Raw genomic sequence first — 22,798 nt, 5'->3', positions numbered from 1 at the left:
ATAATAAATATTGTATCAATACTTGGAGAGCTCATATAAATAATTACAGGCATATTATCATTTTTATGTACACACACAGACACATAGACTCACACACACATATATCTCAATGTATCTAATTGTTCAATAATAAATTATTATGCCGTTTCATCTATTTCTCATTAAACTTGATTTCTATTTTTCTCTTTAATCATCTTTCGACTATAGACTAACCAAGATCATGACTCAGTCCAAAACTGATACAATCTCACGCGTCAGAACGTGGTCGATATCCTACGTATAAACTTGTGGAAGCTTTATGCATCAGCCCATGGTCATTATACTATGCTTAAGCCCATGGTCAACTAGCGAAAGACACTAAGAGAGAGAAAATCTAAAGAGAGGAGAGAGAAAATAAGAAAAGAAGAAGATAGCTATGGGACCCTGTCTCCTTTCCTCTCTCTCTCTCTTTCTCGAAAAAAAAAAGAAGGCCCATGACGACGCTCGCGATTGGTGACCTCCAGCAGCCGAAGACCCACGATGGTGTTAGCAACATGCCATGCCCAACGACGACCGGCAAAACAAAAGAAAAGATGTATCAAAATAGGAGAGACCCTGTTACCAGCAATTTGGCGACTTGCCGATCGGATTCAAAGGGAAAGTGGTGCTCGTGGTGGTGCTTGAGGTCAAGGGGCCCACAGGCGGCCGACCAACGGGTGGCCGATAGTACCAATTTCAACAAAAAAATAGAAATTATGACCACTTAGATCGTGAATAGAGCATCCCAGCGGCTGGAACCTCGGTCATGGCCGTAAGCCACTTTGGGGCACCAGAGAGAGCCCCCCGGTGACAAGCACTGGCGGCTGAACCAGCAAAAAACAAAAAGAAATGGATTCGTTTATGAAAACATGAGAAACAATGGTATCATCTTCTCCGCCAAATTTCGGTGATCACTGGCCGAAATTCAAGCTCCAAATAGTTCAAAAGGAAGAGGAGAGGAGTAGCTCGATGGTGGCAGGGTCTTTACCGGTTTTTCCGGCGGCGATTGATCGCGGCGGTGGCGTGATGGCAACAGGCGTTCAGAGAGAAAAATGAGAAAATCTCCGGTGAAGAACTCCAATCACGGCTGAAAAGAAGAACCGAAAGGCCTCTATATAGGCCTCAGCCGTGACTAGAATCCGACATAGAGTCGGATTCCATCTGATGAAATCAGGAGGAAGAAGACTCCCATCCGGAGTCCTCTTCTCTCCAAGCACGTGCACAGTATGTGTCGATTTCTTTTTTTATGTGTTTTGGGCCAAATTCAACTAGGTCGGTCAAATGGACCAGACCTAATTTGCTTAAAGAGCTGGTTTTTACTGTTAGTGCAATCTGATGTAAATAGAATGCAATCTGACACGATACATATTTTACTGTCTTCATCCTCTGGTTCTTCCAAAATTCCTTCATTCTAGGTTAGTTGCACACCTAATTTTGGCTTTGGATCTGTTAGGTTTGGGTTAGGGTTGTATCTTTCGCTCGAAAGAATGATCCACTTCTTTTCGCGACGTGCATTGTTGGATCATGCAACAGCCATGATGAGATCTGTGTAGGCATATGAAAGAAAAAGTTTGGAATGCTTTGAGATTTGTGAGAAGCATGATCCAATGGTTGGTGTGAAAAAAGATCAATCATTCTTTCATGCGTTCGAAACCTATTGGGTTTTACTCTCCTAACTGGTGTTGGGTGTTTCATCTTCACAATGCTAGTGATTTAGGCATGGGGCAGAACTAAAAATATTAACTTGTTATATCAAATTATGTAATATATGACCTGCGCTAATTTTAATCATTGGAAAATCAACAAGCTCGCCGGCCCAACGATAATGATGTTAATATTTGAATAGGATGTAAACCGCGTTCTTTGTTCAAGATTAACATAAATCATATAGAAACTGATGTCATGCAATTATTATTAAAAGTCTAAACAGAAATTCAGATAGGTAAAACATTTTCCATTGCGAAAGTGATCATGTATCTAACTCTGAAACTCGACCAAATCATATTTCCAATCCTTTTCGGGTGATCATCAGCACATTAACCTAAGTATCAACCAAAATCCGGTAACTAATCCCATGAGGATGCTATTAATTCCAATCTATCTAAAATCTTTCCTCGGTTAATTAATCACCAGGTGTAGCCCTAGAAGAAAGAAGTAGAGGTGGAACTAGCATGGATTTTTTAATTATTAATATAATACTGGACTCTTACTCAAAAACTAAAAAGTGCTCGCCAAGACATGCATGGTGGCTCCCAAAATAAGGCCAGATCCTATTCCTCTCCGTTGCGTGTCAAAGCGGCAAAATAGCAAACGCGTTCTTTGATTTCCGGGTACAGCGAGGAAAGACATCCCCTCCCGGCTCCCGGCGACTTCGGGAGATAAAAATAAACTCGAGTCAAAACCACGCCAAAGCCGCCTGGGCCCAGACCTTTTCTTCCTCCCAGGCTCACACCCAAATGTAGCCATAGATGATGGGAATTGGTGGTTTCTCGCTACCGAGGAGAAAAGGGACACTTCTTTTATGCAGTATTTCCCAGGTCTCACGTACCTGGGAGCACAAATAACGCCATTTGGAATAACCCCAGAAGGCCTTAGATTAATATAAGACTAAGAGAATTACTAATATAGTTTGATCCTATATATGATGTTAGTCTCAGTTTTCCACTTCTTGGACGGCCCGCAGAAACTAAATGAAACGACGACTTGCACACCGGCTAATCATGTACTTGTTTTTCTTTGAACATGAGCTGTAAAATGATGTAATCCATCCACAGCACTTGTGGAGCACCACGTTGTGCGAGCTTCACTCGCACAGCAAAGCACCGCCTCGGTAAACAAATCTACACTCTAAAAGTCAAAAGCCGAACGTTCCGTGTCTCTTCTTTTCGTGACTGTTTCACAGCTTCAACATAAGCCAACCGTCGATGCCACCTCCTCCCACCTTATTAAAACCACAACCAACCGGCCTCTTCTTCTTCATCATCGCATAATCTCTCTCTTTTCCCTTCCTTCTAGCTACTGTCCATAAACCTTTTGGCAACGTCCTCGATCAATTAGTAGTCCTTGAACACCCCTCTTGCTCTCCAACAATGGCTGTCCAACACCAAGCTCGCTATATGATCACCTTCATCTTGTTCCTTCTAATTATATTCCAACGATCCACTGCAAGGCCTATAAGCGGTTTCCCGTCTCCGAAGGAAACCATCCTTGCGTTGCCACTGGAGAGGCCTTTTGGGCATAATCCTCCCCGAGCCCGGCCATGCGACATGGCATCAAAGGTGACGACCAAGAGCTCAGGACCGAAGCAGAAGCCTGTGGAGGGGTACGGTCCGCTGTTGTTCAATGTTCTTCCTAGAGGACCCGTACCTCCCTCCGGTCCGGGTGGGGGAACCAACGGGAACAAGAATTAAGGGGAAGGACTATTAGTAGCTTTCGATGGTATTTGCTTAGGATGATTTGCATACATACACACATACACACACTTCATTTCTTTTTTTTTCTTTGTTTCCCTCTCGAAAACGTGTTGATATTAGGATTACAAGAAGATTGGATGGGTTAATCTCTTCTCATGATAAACTTTTGTATTTCTTTTATAGCATGTCTGTTTTCGAATTATTCAAGGACAATAAAATAAAGCACCAGTTGTCATACATTTTCTATTGCTAATAGTTAAGTTTAACATGCAAGTACTTCCGCTCTCTTTTTTTTCCCCCGCTGTTGGGTGGTATAAATGACGTTCTTATTGAGTGAAGAAAATATTAGAGATGGTTCAGAACAGTGGAGCAAAATCTAGTGCTAACTCGCAGGGTCATTCTTAGAATAGTAGGCAGTAATAAGAGCAGTTGGTTGGGAAGAAGCAATTCCGACCCAGGTTCTTCCATGCTTAATTGGAACCCACACCTACGTGGGGTACGTGGTTGGAATCAGGAGATCGACTTAGCCAAGCGGACTGGGCTCTCGTATAGAAATTTCCATGCGGGCACCATCTTCACGTACGTCCCTGTTTATTTTTACGTGGAACCATTTGATTCGTTTCAGAAAACGTGGAACCATTGATCGAACCCATCTAGACTTGATATTTCAGGTTCATACAAGTTCATACTATGGTTCGGTACGTGATGGGAAGCTTAGCTGGTTGTAATTCTCGTCTCTATGCCAAAAATTTATATCATGCTTCTGCTTGTTAGAAAGAGTAAACTGGACAATATTATAGTTATGAAAGATAACAGTATGGCGGTCTCTTCTCTTTTTTTCTCTCTCTCTCTTTTTTCCTTTTTTTCATTTCATTTCTAATAAAATATAAGATAATTTTTTCAGCCATTCTATATATATATAAAGTAAATCAGCTGAGATTGATTGGAAATATAATAGCAGTAGAGAAGTTGAATTGTTCTTCCTGACTCTTTATATGATTTAATGTTCACTCGCTGCTTACCCGTTGGGCCATCAATTTTTGGTTATTTGGTCAAGTCGAGTTAGTTCATATGGGTCAGCTTACATGGTGGTTGGGATCAGATCGGAGCTATACTAATAGGCTAGGCAGCAAATTAAAGGTGGAGAACAACGCCGATTTGCCACTCCAATCAGGGCTTTTTATACTAAAATTTGAGAAAAATTGGTACAGCCGCTAGTATGCACGAAAATCCGGACAGCTCAAATTTAAAATGTAATTTTTACCTTTAGGAAAGTGAATGGTCCAACTCCAACCACGCTTCGTTCTTTTTTAAGGTAATAGAGCTGTGAGGAGAGCTCAATATAGGCGGATGAAAGGGTGCCCTCAGTGTCCGTGTTATTGAAGAAAGCCTAAATGGGCGAAAATCCTTTCCATCCAAATCCTCTCAGCGCGTTCAATGGTTGCAATATTGGCCAGCCAATCCGCTAGATAATGAGCTTCCTGAAGAGCATTAATGCATGAGAACTTAGATATGGTAGAATAAAGAAGCTAGGTATTCCTCAATGCAGAATGTTAAAATATTTGCAGAAGAGAAAAACAACAGAAAAAAAGGGAGAGAAAGTATTTTATTTCTCTATCTATCATATTCGGTATATCTTAGGGGTTATATACACTCATATAAAAACTCATGCAAGAAAAATAATATAGGCTGCTCACTCATACAAGTTAATATGTGATCCCTAAAATCACTCTAACAAAAGAAAATAATATTAATTGATACAGAATTACGCTAACAAAAAAAAAAAGAGCTGATACAGATTGTTACCTAATCCCTCTCTAAAATTATTCTTACACAGGATGTTTTGAGAAAACTTCTCACCATTAATCCTAGTAACTACTATATATCTTCTAATCTCCTTCCAAATTATAAATAAATTTTATCATTCTGAAACATCTGAAACATAGAAACTGCCATTTTAAGCCCATACCGTGCAGCCATCACTTCAGCCATTGCAAAAGAATTTATATTAACTGGAATAGATGCAGCATATAAAACTCGTCTCATCTTATTCCGGATAACAAATCCCACCCTGGCAGAATCAGGCCAAACTCAGCCAGGCATCGGCTTGCTTGCGACCGGGCTAAGACCAAAACCCGCCCACGAACGAGACCTTCATCAGTGGTGAGAAGATTATGACTGGGCCAAATAGTTTCAGAAGTCCACCGTAGGAGTGCTATGACATAATGGATTGGACGAGCATGCACTTGGGCTGGCCTGAACAGCTGGGCCCATCTCAAGCCAAGTTTGTCAGAACAACGCACACTTAATTTTGACTATCGACTTGGAGATTGGTGATCTAGCATGAATTTGATCAGTCCTAATCTATTAGCTCGGGCTGACCTCGAGCTGCATGAAATTTAAAAATGCCTGCTTGACTGAGCGTGTGTTGGTCTCATCATTGGTTGCAATGTATGGCTAAGAAGAAGAACCTCAGATCAGTTGCTCAAAAAATGATCGAGCAATTGCACTTAAGTTTGACCATCGACTTGGAGATTGGTGATCTAGCATGAATTTGATCAGTCCTAATCTATTAGCTCGGGCTGACCTCCAGCTGCATGAAATTTAAAAATGCCTGCCTGACCAAGCGTGTGCTAGTCTCATCATTGGTTGCAATGTATGGCTAAGAAGAAGAAGAACCTCGGATCAGTTGCTCAAAAAATGATCGAGCAATCAATCATACAAACACGACCGGCACTTAATTTTGACCACCGACTTGGAGATTGGTGATCTAGCATGAATTTGATCAGACCTAATCCATCAGCTCGGGCTAACCTGGAGCTGCATGAAATTTAAAAATGCCTGGATGGCCAAGCGTGTGCTGGTCTCATCATTGGTCGCAATGCATGGCTAAAGTGAAGAGAGCAATGAGAGGAGACATGTGTTCGTGGTCCGCTGCCAACATGCAAAGCGTTCAGTTTTTTCAGCCAGCGTCGGTGGTCGCAGAGGGGGCGAGGACTCAAAATCGAGTGCTCGGCAGAGGTCTAATCTGCACGTTTTCGGCTGTAAAGCTGCAGGCTTTCGATAAAAAAAGAAGGGCCACTGAGAAGAACCCAGCTCTCTGAAAAAGAGATACGCTAGCTTCAAATTTTATCGCCAGCGGAAAAGAGTACGAAATGGAGGCCACTCTTTTTCGGTTGGGATATCTTCTATTTCTACCCTAGAGTCGGTGCAGCTGCTGAAAGGTTGCAAGGTTTCTAAGGCCCGTACCTGGGAAAAAAGCCTATGCCTTCGCATATAAATTAGCGGAAGCCTAAGTATGTAGGATCGGGGCCTTCGTGTTCTCATATTCAGCACTCATTCTGATGGCTTGGTACGATGTGAAGGCTAAGTGCTCCCAGGATGGGGACTGGGGACACCACCAGATTTCTTCTAGGCTGTAAGTTTAGCTTGAAAGTATTTATTCAAAGCTGTGTTAGCTCCACAGAAACTATAATACCGCTTGGAAGATCGATCGGCATACTTGATGCTAGCGATGACTAAACTGGGGCGCAAGTGGGCTGGATAGAGCCATGAAAGTGAAAGTGAATCGGATAATATCTATCTGAATCTGTATTCGTATCCGAGTCTATTCAGATATGCATAGAAATTTTAGCATCCGACTAATATCCATGTTCGTCAAAGAAAAAATAGATATAGATATAAATCAGCAACTATCCGATCCGTATTCGAATATGCGATTCCATTTGTAACGTTATTTAATTCCATATAGCACTCATTAATTTTTAAGAAAAATAAATGACCATATTAATATGTTATTAACTTGATTTATCATTCACTTAGCAATATCTTTGATTATATGGTCATTAATTTAATTATCTAATTTTTATCTGTATTTATATTCATATTTTTGGTATTCGATTGGTATCCGTATCCATTTAAAATAAATATGGATCTAAATTTTTGCATCCAGTTAATATCTGCATATGTATCTGTATCTGTATTCGTCAAATAAAATAAGTATAGATATACATATGCTAGCGTCCGATTTGATTTTAGCTCTAAGATGGATCTTGGGAAGATTGAAACCAAACCTAACTTAGATGGGACAATACCTAAGATCCTTAGGGCATGCATGGGCTCCAATTAGGAGTGCAACTTTCAAACAAGAATCTTGTAAAATTGTGCTAACCCAGCCAAACTCAATCCAATCTGATTTGACATTCGAAAAGATCGGATAAAAAAATTACAGTCCAGCCGTATAAGGTTAGATCTGATATGGACTCAGACCTCGCCCACTTGCAGCTCAAGGATTATTGGAATCTACAGTAACTTCCTTGCATCGTTGGACTAACATTTGCATTCGGTTTGGGTTCATAAACTCATCTTTTTCCTCCGAACACGCTCTTCGTTTGGAGAGAGAGATCCCCGAAGGGCGTGTATCCATAAGGGAGAACACCCAGAATCTTTCTAGTTGTAGGAGACGTTGCATGATATCTGTCTCAGATCTCTCTTTTTTTTTTCGTTTGTTTGATTGCAAGGGGAAAAAGTCCACCCAGAATTTATTAAAGGAACTAAAAGACAAAAGTTTACAGTATCTATCTCAAATCTTAAATCACTCATGCATCAAACATAAGCATGCATGCCTAGCTAAGTCTGGTAAAAAAATTCAAAACTTGGTCGTATTGGCATTTTAAAAACATCAGAAAGCCTTATTAGAATGGTCTAGTTACTTCTCTAGATTGGATCCCAGTTAAGAGACTTATGCAAATAATTTCTCGGTGCTTACATCTTTTTTTCCATTTTCCAATTTGCATATAATTCCATAGATGTAGGAAAGTATTTTCTCTTGAGGGAAACCACTGTGGAAGCAATCGGCTAGGTCTTTCTTAACTCGCAAATCCACGTTAACTAACTGATTACAAAGGTTTGGAGATATGGAAGACTATCCAAGGTTTGTGTAGTCTATAAGATGAAAACATGAAGGGTTACTGAGATGGCGAGCTTGCAGAATACTTGAAATGGTCTTAGCTATTGCTCCTTGAAAAGCTGAAGTCCAATCAAGCACATTTGTTCTCTTGATTCAAACAAATTTAATGTTAAATTATGTCACATCCTTGTATCGAATCAAGTGTATGGTAGCATCTCGGTCAGATTTCAGACTCTAGGAGGCATTATAGTACCTTGCATCATCAGTTTAAAGTTATTTAATGTTCTGATGCAAGTAATATAAGAAACAGCAATGAATCCGGGTACCCGGGTTCGATTCAATAACAAGATTGCCACCCTCTCCATTGGACCACTCTGAAAGCAGTAGTCTGAGCTTGAGCTCTTCAACGGATATAATAGTTGGGTATGGAAGCAGCCTCTAAATGTCTATGGCTCACACGAGTAAGTAAAGGTTTCCAAGGGAAAGGATGATTGATCCCAGTGAAATTAGATTTGTTAGTAAGATTAAATATATGCCAAAATAGAATTATGGTGCTAATTTTCAGTAGCCAACAAGCCTTTGGTTATTTAATTGGCACCCGTACGTCTTTGGTGGTTGCACTAGGAAAATGTTACATGTTCGATCTAAAAAGGTGGCTCTTCCACTGTTATTCTCAAAACAATTGAAGCTCAAACCTTTAGTAGATTGTGGTTCATTTCCCTCCCCAAGATCTTCAGTAGTTAAAACCAAGTGCTCCTCTTTAGTGACAACATATGTCCTTAAAGTAATAAAAGGAATTGCTTTTCTTTTTTTTTTAAAAAAAAAGACATTAAAGCATGTTTCTTAGCCTAAGTAACCTATAACTAATGGTTAACATAATTATAGCTTCATTATGCTCATGGAATGTAAGGCTATGGAAGTGTATTACAAAATCCCTCCCCCGACAGCACTTTCAATTCAATGATATATTTTGGGCTACCATCTGTCCTTTTATTTAGCTCATCTTCAGACCTAGGTGCTTAATAATGAGGCTCTTATATTAACAAGATACTGGCCAATCTGTAACATTGCAGAGAAGTGGAACTGTGATTACCGAACCCTCTCTCTTAAAAAAAAAAAAACCTCTGAGCCTTCTGCCGTTTGCTCTGTAGCTCTATATTTTAATCCTCCATTCTATCTTCTTTTTATTTTGACCCCACCAACAGCTTCAAGACGTAACCCCAACATCTCTTTCCCCTCACTACATCCCTCTCTTTTTCTTACGGTTCTCCCCCACCTCCCTCCATCCCACCCTCCTCCTACAGAGCCTTTACACACTAAACAATATAAAGTGTCTGCGAGAGAGAGAACTCTGGAGTTCTCTTCTTCGTATGTGTGTCTAAGTGTACTAGAATTCACATCCTTCATGTGGCTCTGCAACTAAATTTCCATACAAAAATAGGTGGGCGTTGCAACCTAGCCTTTACAGCTTCTTTCTTATTAGTGTAGTGCCTTAGTGAGAGAGGCAGAGAGAGAGAGAGAGAGAGAGAGAGAGAGAGAGATAGGTTTCCTTCTTCTTCTTCTTATTCTTCAAGAGAATTTGGTTCTCTGAGATGGGCAATCATAGGTTTAGACTATCTGATATGCTGCCAAACTCCTGGTTCTACAAGCTCAAGGACATGGGAAGAGCTGGTAGAAGCCAAAGGATCACACAGTCCATGAAGAGAACCCCACCAACAAGCAGAACCATACCTTCCACCACACCAAAACCACTCCCACCACCCAACCCGGCCTACCTTCCCAACAGAGCATCCTACTACTTCCCTAGCAGAGAGAGAATAGGAAGTTTCCCTCACTCGCCCATCCACCAGAGGGCCTCGGAGACCCATTTCCCAGTAGTCCCACCAAGGAAATCCAAGCCAAGAACCAGGAGAAGAGAGCCCACGAAACCTTCTTCCGAGCCGGTCGCGTCCTCTGTTTCTGCCAGCTGCAACTGCCGCGCCACCTTCCCCTCTGCTTGCAGACCCGAATCCATTCACGAGAGCCTTCTCTATCGCCATGATGACTACGATGACGACGACGGCGACGAAGACGATCTCCGTAAGCCCATCGTTGCTGAGAAGTTGGAATTCAAGGGCTGCCAGGTTGCCTCTGCCAGCGATTTCACAATCAACGTCGGTAGCGAGAAGGGCTCTTTCGATCGGTTCAAAAGTTTTGAGGGCATGGAATCAGTCCCAGAGCTCAAACTCCCGCCAATTACTACAAAACCCATGAAGAAGGTGGTCGAAGAGACCGAAGTGGATGGCAGAATTGCGAGTGGAAAGCAGGGGAGTCACCATCATACTAGAAATATGAAGAAGACCGGCAACAGCCCGGCAAAGCGATCCGTTCCGCTTATTAAGGTGCGCGCCGGCTCTCCAAGGCTTGTTACCAAGAGACTGCAGGCTTATCGGAACCAGAAGACGGCAGGGTTGAAGAAGACAATTCAGCAGAGGAGGGGACTCGTGGAGAGCTCTGTGGTGGTGAAGTCGTCCTTGGACCCCCGAAGGGACTTCAGGGAGTCTATGGTGGAAATGATCGTCGAGAATAACCTCCGGGCATCGAAGGACTTGGAGGAGCTATTGGCTTGCTACCTGTCCCTGAATTCCAAGGAGTATCACGATGTCATCATCGAGGTGTTCGAGCAAATCTGGTTTGATCTCCCTCACATTAGATTGTAAAGAAGTGTGTACTAGAATTGAGGTTTGTAAGGATATATATATATATGCTTGTTAAGTCTATCTATATATCTCTATATAAAGCTGGCTGTGGAACTTCGTTCATCTTCTCTTCAATTCTCCTCCTTTCCTTCCAGGTTTCGTCTTCTCTTCAGTATGACCTTTGGTAGGGGCAGTTGGAAGCTCTTTCCAAGCACACCGTCCTTAGGTTTATTCTCCTTTGAGGTAGACATTAAGACCCACACCCTGCTCCCTTTGGTAAAAGAGCACGAACCAAAGATGGAGGGTCCTCTGCGCACCCATTTCTTCAGGTTGAGGTGCGGGACTACCGCATCATTTATGAGTTTGTTGTGGATGGCAAAATTTTCTACAGGAAAACCCCCATGTAGCTTGCTTTCAACTTGTCGGGGGTCTTAATTGCTTGCAAATGAGCGTTCATTATTAATGCTCATTGCATACACATCCTCACAACTCGACGTGGTCCAGTATTATGTCAAGTGGCCTTTACTATCCATGCGCAGAAAATTTTCTGTATACTTCTGTATGAGGATTGAGGACTTTTCTCTACTCTTCATATTTAAGATCATCATGCTCCTTTTATCTTTAAAGTGCCTAAACCATGATGTTGGGCCCTCTTTAGTTTTGAAATAACTAAAAATTTACAGCAAAAGGAACAGAAGCAAGGGTGGTCTATATACTTTTGCTCATAAAGGAAAAATTCTAGATTAATGTTTCAAGACGTCCAATGCAAGACTCGGCATGGTAGAAACCATGCCAATACAGAAAATGATTCATTTTTAGAATTAAAAATTTTGTTGTGGGGCCTAAGAGCGCGAGCCCTCCCCTCACACGCTGAATGAAGATTTTGTTGTGGGATTGTCGGAGAGCCGGGAAGCTTTCCTTTAGTCCGACTTTCTACGGACTTATGCATTTGTATGACCCAGAGGTGCACATTTTTTTCGAAACCAGTCTGGCGGCGAGGAGTCTCTAGTGTGCGAGGCGAGCCCTACCTAGATCCTAGGGATTTTATGCTGCGGAATCCTAAGGGTTGTCGGGTGGGATCATTGTTACTTAGAGGTCGGAGAGTTATAACCCGGATATCTTTCATAAATGTAACCAACAGGTTATAATGGTAATTTCAGAAGAAAACAGGTTTCCTTGGGTCCTTTCTACAGTTTATGTTAGCACTGACTACAAGAAGAGGAGGGTGCTATGGAGTAAGGTAGCCAATCTGATTCAAAAGGGACTTCCAAAGGTGGTCGCGAGGGACTTCAACAACATTGATGGCCCTCAGGAGAAGCGAGAGGGCAAGGCCTTCACCAACAAGATTTAAGTTAGGGAGTTACATGATTTTATCATGACCAATGGTCTGGTTGACTTTGGGTTCACTAGGTTGAGATTCACCTAGTGCAACAATAGGTCAAGCCAAGCAAGAGTATGGGAGCGGATTGACAAAAACTTTTGCATACTCGACTGGATTCAAAGATGTCTGGACTATTGAGTGGGCCACTTGCCCCGGATTGTTTCCAACCATTGGCCTATCCTGGTAGTACCCTGGCATGTACCCCTTATTGCAGTTTGTTTTGTTTTGAGAAGATCTGACTCTCCTATTCCTGGTCATGGGATGTTGTGCGGGAGGCATGGCGGGTGTCAGTGCAAGGGGATGCAATGTACAGGATAACCCACAAATTGGAGTTGACCAAATGCCGACTATGTAAGTGGAACCGAGAAGAGGTGGAGAACATTTTTAAAAAAATGGAGAAGGCAAAAGCCTCTATAGCCGACCTCCAGTCGTGAGAACAACAGAAGGGGGCTTGTTTGAAGTAGAACAGGGGGAGCTCAGGGCGTGGCTTTCCATGCACCACTCCCTCCTTTGATAGCAAAAGATCCTGGATAGAAATCGAGGATACAGTAGATTATGGAGAGAGATCAAAATACTAGATTCTTCCACCAAGCGACTATCATCCGAAGATAAAGAAACAGGATCAACAACATCAAGGATGGCGGTGGGTAGTTGATAGATAACTTTGATGCAATCAGAGGGGTGTTGGAACAATTCTTCAAGTCTAAGTGGACGGATCAGTCAAGCAATAGGAGGCTGCCTAGCGGACCAACACTGCTGGTGAGGATCTCGGAGGAGAAGAATGCAGGGTTTGTCAGCCCGTTCTCTACCTTGGAGATTCAAGAGGCTCTCTAGTCCTTGGCCGAGGACAAGGTCCTAAGACCAGATAATTTTCCTCCTCTTCTTCGAGAGATACAAGCACATTATCAAGTATGATGTGACTGCGACTATTCCGCAATTCTTTGCTTCTGCAAGGATGCCTCGAGAGTAGAAATAGACTTACATCACTCTGATTCCGAAGAGGTAAGCACGTCGAGGCCGAGCCATTTCTGACCAATCAGCTCATGTACCACTCTGTATAAAGCTATCGCAAAAATTATGGTGAGGAGGTTGAAGGGCATCCTACCCAGGCTCATCAGTCTTGAGTAAGGGGCATTTGTGGGCGGTCGCAGCATACCGACAATGTTCTTATTGCCCATGGGTTCATGTTGGAGCTCCATAAAGCTTCTCGTCGGAGGAGTCTGATAGGCATCAAGTTTGATATGGAGAGAGTTTACGACAAAATGAGTTGGAGCTTCTTGACTCACTCCTTAGAGAGCTTTGGATTCCATCAGGTGTGGATCAAATGGATTTTTGGATGTATCCGGGCTCCTTTTGCCATTCTAGTGGATGGCACGCCCACCCAATTTTTTGAGTCCGCCGTCGGTCTATGATAGGGATATCCACTCTCGCCTCTCTTGTTCATCATCTATGCGGATGTGCTATCTAAATCGCTTCGATATGCCTCTGAGACTCAGGCGGTGGAGGCCTATAGGCCGATGGCGGGCTCCTTCCAGATCTTACATCTCTTATTTGCTGATGATTTCTTGCTACTCGCTTGATTGATGTGACATGCAACATAGGCTATCTGGAGGGAGATTTGTGCCCGTGCATCGAGGGTGCTCCCCTTGACCAATTAGGCGATTAGGGATGGGCAGGCTATTGATGTCTTGGAGAACATATGGCTGACTGAGCAGCCACTTGGTTGGTGGCCTACCATGATCGACTCAGGGCGCCTGGCCGGATCTAGAGTCTGTGATTTGATCATCCCGAGGGAGAGGAGATAGAATGTGGACCTAGTTCGTCGTGTCTTTGGGAAGTAGTTGGCCGAAAGGGTTTTGGATCTGCCAATACCCATAGGGGAGATCGCGGATAGGAGGGTATGGAGAGGGACTGAGAGATCGAAGGTTAGTGCCCGAGACCTATAGATCTTGGCAGGGAGAGAACGGCTCGTCTGATTGACGGGGGCTGGATCTGGAGGTTACGCATCTATCTGCATGACGTCTTGTTCGTGTGGAAGGTGACATAGGGATGTTTGCCAACCAAGGGCGTGCTAGCCAAGAGAGGAGTGAGAGTCCCCTTGGTGTGCATGGGGTGCCCAAAGGTGGGGACTATTAGCAATGTTCAGGCAGCTCAAATATGGGGGTGCACCATTGCTTCGCCCAGCACGTTGTAGGCTATGGGCTTGACTAAGGACTTTTTAAGCCATCTGAAGGAGTCCTTATGGAGGCCCAATACTGTGGAGTGGGCCATCAGATATGCTTATATGGCATATCACATTTGGTTGGATAGAAATGCCCAGATCTTCGAGGATAGAAAGGTACACTTGAGGATTGTCGCGGACAAGGCATTACTTCAAGTTGTAGATGTTACCATCACTACTGTGGTAGTTTTTTCTAGGGTGGCTAGGGATATCTAGGCTCCCACTCAGTTTTTACAACGACTAAGGTGATTTTAGTCTCTTGGGAGCCCCCTCCCCCTTGTACTCTTAAGGTTAATTTTGATGGTAGTATTTCTTAGGGCGAAGGCAGAGGAGGTGGTGACTTTGTGATAAGAGATTATGACACCAGACTCGTCGCAACCGGGGGCAACACATTTTCGATGAGTCGGCGTTCGGAGCAAAGTTAAGGGCGGCATGGAAGTTCATCACTTACGCGAGACTGGTTCTAGGTGCGGACAACATCTACCTAGAAGGAGACTCAGTTACAATGATCTAATGGATTCGAGACCAACACAACTATGATGACCTGCACCCGCTACTTCGGGACATATACGAGTTCGCGAGAGAGTTTGGCTCCTTTTCTAAGCCTCTCATGTCTATCGAAAGGCGAACAGTACGGCGGACTGGGTCGTCTTTTATGCTGCACATCATTTGTCATTCGGAAGAGATTTTATGAAAGAATTAAGAATCTATTCCTTTCTTTCTCCGCATTTATTCTTTTCTGATGAAAAAGGTTTCGGCTAATCTGTATGGGCCAAAGTCCACACATGACACGTTTCTGTTGTTTAACAAGAAAAAGTTCGGGAAAGTTCTGTGCACTAGAATTCAACAGGTGCACCAAGTTTAACAGTATAGTTCATTTACTTCCAAAACCGTTTTGTTAAAAAAAAAAAGGCATCACATCTCTCAAATCAAGATTGGCATCGTTCGGAAATAACACAACAAAGAAACGGTCAGTAGATGTATGAAATGTCCATTTTAGAAGAAAAAAAAGAAAAAAAAAAAGAAGAAAGAAACAGTTAGTGGTCCATTCCAATTACTTCCAAAATATCAGAAACATACCTTTCACCTTTACTCGCGAGTTTTTTTTTTCTGACGAAATTTTCTCAAGATAACATGGAATGCTGCAAACAGTACAAGCAGGAGCCCTCCAGTCCCACTGTCTCTGGTACCCTAAGGATTCCAAATCAGACACTGTTTCCTCGATCTATTCCATCATATTCTTGTCATCTTTCCCATATATAAACATACAAAATGAAGAGATTTGAGGAACATCCGACATGTAAGATAGGGGGGACAGTTTCGGGTACAAATCTAACAGCAGTTACGAAGCGCACTGAACAATAGTAAGTAGGATGCTTTCAGAAGGCTTCAAAGCTGAAGTCCAAAGACCGAAGGAGTTTTTCCTTTCCCTCTCAACCCACATTGACCATACATCGTAAAAGAAGCTTTGTAAGAACCTCCCACTTGAAGAAAAGATGCACAAAACCTAGTCCTTCCATGAATCTGTGAGTAGTAGAGAGACGCTAGTTTTAGAACCTAAACAGTAATTCCAAGACAAAAAAAAATGTCTGAAGCTCTGAGCACCATGGAAATAGGAAAAAATATCAATTATTGACCAGAGCTGCCGACCAGAACGGCATCATTGTAAGAAGGCCTGAACTTTGTCTGGAATCTGATTCACTGTGCAAGGGCCTCACTTGTCATCCATTAACGCAGGCATATGTTTTGAATTCTTAATTGAAAATCTTGGCTCTAAAATTAGATATGGGCCACATGTTCTTGAGTCAGAAAATCATAACTCCGCGTTTGAAAAAAGGTTATGGGATTGTTAAGGTGGAACATTGTGGCTAAAAGGCTCCATTTTTGTTTGCTATGACAATAGGTTTATATACACTTCATGGGGGATCAATATCCCTGCGTCAAAGGGGCTGTACAAGATTTGGTCGATGATATGATACATATAAAAAAAATCTGTATAAATATGTACCATCTTGGCATGAAGCATGTCATGAAACTTGATTAAGAAATGGAATACATCTTGATTGCATATCTGACCATATCATAGCTGGTCATATCTGCCAAATCTAGTTAGATGATTTGCCGAGAGAAGCAAAGAGTCATGTTCATCAAATGGGATTACATAGCTGGTCATATCTGCCGAATTTGGCTGCATGATCTGCCGAGAGAATTATGCAGAGATTTTGGTCATATGAGATTGCATAATTTTCATCTGGAATGAGACATTACAACCAACTAGGACTTGTAAAATTAAGGAACCAAAATTCCATTTCTCAAGAGAATCCTTTTAATGAATTGCAAGAAGAGTTGCAGCTCCAGCTTCTTTATTTGTTTTCTTGAAGTCTGCATTTCCAGCATCATAAGTTTGCTGCCAGAAGATCTGCAAATATTACAAATGACAATTGCCAAATCACACCACCATTATTAAATTATGCACTATTTAATATGCACCGAAGAACTTGGCTCCCAGCCATTATTAAATTAAGAAGCACAGAAAAAACTCAGTAAGAAATTATTGCTTGGCTCCCAGCCATTGGATGGTTAATTGGCTCACCTTTGTGTGGTGCAACACCATAAGGGGGCTCTAAGTATGCTTTCTTAGAGCATGGAGCACCGCAGCTAGTTCCTATTGGAAGGTGCAGCTCAGCTAATCCAAAAGAAGGCAGCAGACAGCCCTTCAGGCAAAGCAAGACCAGACAGTGGAATGGTTATCCTGAGGGCCTGCCTCACTTGAATGCGCATCAATGTTATTTATGAATCTTTCGTTCGTCAAATGTGCATGCTTTTCCAAACTGTGGCCAAATATTTAGTCAAGTCTACCACAACTTGTCCCACGATTCCTAATTTTCTTTCTTATTTGTTTCTATACAAAGTGCTTGCGATCTTTCTACTATTTTGTTGATGTTGCTTGTCTCTTTCTTTTTAGCATGCATTAGTCTACGATTGTACATAGTTTAATTTTTTGTGCCATTTTTTTTTCCTTTGTAAATGTTCATATAACGAAGGGCTAACTTTAGTTATAAGTTTGTTGGGGTTTGCTTTTGTTGGATTTTTTTACTTTGTTATCTGACCTGAGGTTTCTGTTAGAAGTCTCCTTTCTTTTGGATAGTTTGTAATGTGGAGAGGGGTTTTAGTCCCACATTGCTTGTGTAAAGTTTTTTAAAGAGGTTTTAGTCCCACATTGCTTGTGTTGAGAGGGGTCAAATTTGACCAGCTTTATAAGCATTCATACCCTACACATGTTCAAGTAAGATTTTGGTGAAAATTTGTGGAGAAAAAGTCAATATAATATTAATCAAAGATTGACACTTAAACATGTGGCACGTGCCACGTGTAAAATTCAGATTGGCTATACATTTATTTATTTTTATTACACTAATATAATTGTTTTTGTACAACATAAACCGCCAAAGGCAATTTTTATCGATTTTGTACAAAAATAACTGCATGAGTAGTTATTTTTTAAATGGACATTGTCTCAATAGTTGTGTTGGTTCAGGGTTTAGTTCAAGATTATAAATAACCAATTAATGTATTTTACAGATTTTCGTCAACTTCTTCTAAACTTTTCATTCAGTTGTTCTGGAAAATCTTAATTTTGCTGGCCAGGATTATATTTTGGTTTTGTCATATCCTGGAGCGAATTTGCTAAATCACCAACAGCAACATGGTGAGGGCAAAATTTGCTTAAGGACGGTGTTAAGTCACGTTTCAAGACCGGTTTCAAATATTATGGATTCAACAGTGTCACCCACGTCATCTCTGTCTGTTTGCTGTAGCTGAAACTTCTGAGGTTCAGAGGGCTTCTATAACCCACAGTGACCCTTCTCTCTCTCTCTCTGTGTGTACAGTCTTCTTCATTTGTATGCTCTTCTTCTGAATAATATTTGGTGGCATCTGACTCTTTTTGCCTTCAAAAAACAAAAATAATAATTATGTGTCAGCTACTAATTTGACGGTTGGCAAATTCAAGGCCTCCCTGCTTGTGTAATTTTGTTTCAATCACGCAACACTTCGTTGGTTACATGTAACAACATAGATATTATCAAGCATAATTATGATCAGCTAACAGTCAGTGCAAATAGTTATTATTTTGCCACCCAGCAATACCATATTTTAAAACAAAGCATCAGTAACGTGCACAAGGGACTCAGTGATAGTAATTCCCTGCAATATATTTCCAAACAAAACAGTAAGCCGATGCCATGGTATCTGTTATCGACCGTTATAAATGACATGCAATGATATATGACAACGATAGAACACCTTCTTCCGAAGCCAAGGCTTGAATACCTTGTACGGTACATACATTTCAGCAGGAATAGGATTAACTACATTTGTCCTCAAGCTACTATAGTATTATGAAGAAACACCATATATTTAACAGATTTACTGATGAGCATTTGATCCAACATGCCGTAATCGATCCAATATTTTTTTTTTTAACTTTATGGCTTATAGAATCATTTTTTTTCAGTGATATTTCTAAAATTTATTCAAATATACATTAATACCTTTATTTTGTTATTTGTTATAAATTAATAAGATATTTTCTCAATCCTATATTTATTTTTTTTTAACCAAGTTGTAGTATTTGGAAGCTCCCATCTCCGAGCTTCCTCAAGGTTAATTTTGACGAATATGTACTGGATGACGGCAGCAGGGGAGGAGCGGGCTTCATCATTAGAGGTCCGGACTCTAGAATGGTTGCGGCCGGTGGTTGCCAGATCTTTGATACCTCTGTTCCAGAGGCAGAGTTGAGGACAGCTTGGATCGGCCTGAGGTATGCTTGGCGCGTGTTGCAAACTAATACCTTAGTCCTCGTGGGCGACTCGACTACTGTTATTGGCTAGATCTAGCAAAGTGTGGGAAGGGTGGGTGATTACCATCATCTCCTTAGAGATATTCGGGTGACGGTGAGGGATGGGATGGCCTTGCAGGCTAAGCATGTGTATCGAGAGGCCAACAGGGCAACAGATTGGGTGGCCTCCTATATATATATAGCTAATCATTCTGGGAAGATCCTATGGTTGGAAAAGAAGGGACTATCCGGTGCGCTCCAGGACTTATTATATATATATATATATATATATATATATATGCACGCACGATGCATCCGTTTCGGAAAACAACAAAAATCCAAGTCAAGTAGTATGCAATATGATCCCGTCTTCCGACCGACTCCCAACGGTTTTCCAGCGTCTTCCAAGTAGTATCCCATGTGTCATTAAACATCCATGGACATGCTTTCGTCGAACTTCGAACTGCTCGCAGTCGTTCGTTTATTTTTTCCACCCGACATGAAATCCCTGAAGCCCAAAGCTGCAATGTTAGGCTGTCAACGAGCAATCCTTCAACGTAGATACTGACGACCACCACCCAAAAGCCTGCACATTTGGCTCTAGCATACGTAGCAGCATTCAGATACACATATGAGCTATGAGGATAGACTGGTGGTCCTCATCATGGCTTGTCGCCATCTCATAGGTGGACCAATTTTTCGAAAGGTGATTGATGGCTTGCTATTTCACATGGAATTCCCTTGGTTTGCAGCAGAGGATGTCCGAGAACCAGCTTCGTCCCCATGCAACTTGCATGCTTCCATCGAGCTGCATGGCTTGATGCTTCCAATCCAAATTAGCCTACTTTACTTGGTAAGTGCATGTCTGGCTTCGTGGCTACAAGGATGGCATCGAATTATGATGGAGGAACAATGCATGCAATGGCTAACTTTGGAAGCAGAATAAGAGAGAGAGGGAGAGTAAGAGTGCAGTAAACACTCGTTGGAGCACTTGGATCGAATCATTTTTCAGAAGGGCACAGCAGGTAGTCTCGAAAAGTTGATCATAGCTTTTTACCTTTCAGACATATTTACTACACTACTTAACCTAGGAGTAAAGTAATTCACTGCATGAAGTAAAGAAGGGCAGGAATAACTGTGTACACATCTCAAGTTGGCACCATTTTAGGAACAAGACAAACAAGTTGGTTGTCCATGGTCTACCGTCCTGGTTTAGCATATCCAAACTTCTGACAGGTTTGGCCTCAAGCCAATGTAGAAGGCAAAATACCTCATCGATAGCACGTCCTTTTGGTTGTTTCCCATAGTGTTGACAGGCCAGCTCGTGACTGGAGGCGATATGAAGGCCGGGAACGGGAGCGTGGATTCATCTCGGATGAATGCCCCTTCATGGATCCGCGGATTAAGTGGCCTACTTATATGGTAACCATCCGGACCATACTCTATGGATTTGAGAGGCAGAACTGTATAAAATACTCCGTAATATTTTGTTTTTAGATTTTATTGAATATTTTCGTACTCGTGTAGTATGATGCGCCTGCGTTAGCAGAAAAAAAAAAAATCCTCATAGATCTTTTATATAGATAGATAGATATATAGATCCTTCCAAGTTCTCAAAAAGCATGTCGAGTCCACTTCATCATCTTCCGTGACTCTTCTCTTGTGAGTCTCGACGAAAAAGGAGGTACGCTCCATGTTGCTCTACAACCCCCCAACGCTACTTTTCCTACGTTCCATCACAACAACCTTTGTGGGTGGATTTTTCTCCGATAAGAATATCTCTACCTCATCTACCCTGTATTCTAAAAAAAATTATTAGTTGGATCAGATCCACCGCATATTACTAATATATTTATTCTAGCATGTTTTACTATTACACAAAAAAAAGAAAGTTAAAAAAAAACAATCAACCTTGCTATTATACATAAAAAAAGAAGAAAATAATTAATATTATATGTGTTGCTTTTTGCTTGAATCGATCTATGGTAGATCTGGCCAATTAATAATTTCTCGTGTTCAAGATCTTTGTTATTATAGCCATCATCAAAACTGCTGCAATCTTTTTGTCTATGGGTACATGCCAATGGAAGGCCTGGGAAGAGGATGAGTATTTGCATTGGGAGTACCAAAAAATATGATTTCAGGGTTAATAAAAGAAGAATAAGAAAATCGTTTTGGGACTCGCCTTGATTTAAAACCAAGTCTTCGATTTTCTTTTGAACCGATTCTCCTCAATCCAAACACAGGAGACGGATGGGCGTGCCATCAGACATGGAGAGGAGAAAGGCAGAGAGAGAAATATACCGCTGTGTCCGAAACCAGGCCCAAGAAGAAGCCCATAACAGAGGCTCCTCCTGATTTTTGTTATCATTAATATAGTTTAATGGGTAGCAGGATATATTGGTATTTGCGAAAAGTGTCCCTTGAAAATCTGAGTTTTTATTAGAAATTTTAGACAATTACTTGGTAATTATCATAGATATTTTGAAAATTGCACATTGTTTCATGGGATCATATCCTCTAGATGCCACCAACCCATGCAACGAGAGACGGCCTACTTTGAGTTGAATCTAATTTTATCTTGAGAAGAAGTACTTCTTTGTGTCAACGGGAAGCATTTGGGTCCTCACCCCTCCAGTTTGTGCAGGTCAAGCACTCACTCACTCTCCATTGTGACAATTCTTGCTAAATTCAAAGAGGCCCAGCAACACAGCATTTGATGTTCGAGTTACTGTTATAATTCACATGGGTCCGGGCCAAGGCCCAGCTAATACCTACTGTTTCGAGTTGCTTCCTTCCGAGCCACCTATTTTATCAGAAGATGAACAATGTTGTTGTCTAGGTTGTTTTATATGTTGTGCATCATTCAGAAGAGTTTTTTTCGAAGAGTCTCGAGTCTGTTTTTTTCTTCTTCCATCAACATTTTTTTTTTGATCTTTCTGGATGTGCTCATGCGCGTATAGTGTGAGTTACCATTGTACTAATAAGAAAAAAAAATGCGCTCAAATAATCAATTGCATGATTGCTTTTACAATGTGTATGACAACAAATCAAAAGCATTTCATAGCGATGTAGCAAGTAAATGCAAAAGCAAAGATGATGTCCTCAATCCAAACCCGTCTATCTACGACACAAATTGAGATATGGCCAGCCAAAAAAAATTACAACCATCCATGCTATCGAATATCCAAAGCATAACTCGTTCCAAATTCTTAAGTCCTTAGCATGATTCAACATCCCTGCACTTCTTTTGAAAGCTACCTCCAACTCTCCCCGTCAGATCCACGTGGATCTACGCCGGATCAGAACTAACCTAATCTCGAGAAGCGATGGTCCCT

General features: G+C 41.6%; 1 protein-coding gene across 1 annotated transcript; it reads left to right on the top strand.

The window, feature by feature from the left end:
* Positions 1–9,459: 9,459 nt before the first annotated feature.
* Positions 9,460–11,314, top strand: LOC103720408 (transcription repressor OFP2-like). Its single transcript, XM_008810095.5, has one exon. The coding sequence runs from the start codon at positions 9,933–9,935 to the stop codon at positions 11,037–11,039; it is 1,107 nt and encodes a 368-aa protein (XP_008808317.3). The 5' UTR covers positions 9,460–9,932; the 3' UTR covers positions 11,040–11,314.
* The last annotated feature ends 11,484 nt before the right edge of the window (positions 11,315–22,798 follow it).

Source organism: Phoenix dactylifera, chromosome 17 (assembly GCF_051530095.1).
Source record: "Phoenix dactylifera cultivar Ajwa chromosome 17, Ajwa_hap1_PhDact_Kaust_v1.1, whole genome shotgun sequence".
Lineage (NCBI taxonomy): Eukaryota > Viridiplantae > Streptophyta > Magnoliopsida > Arecales > Arecaceae > Phoenix > Phoenix dactylifera.
This window is presented reverse-complemented; position numbering and strand designations above follow the sequence as displayed.

What these genes read in the sequence shown, in the direction of transcription:
- LOC103720408 (XM_008810095.5), top strand. Translation starts at nt 9,933, where the DNA reads ATGGGCAATCATAGGTTTAGACTATCTGATATGCTGCCAAACTCCTGG.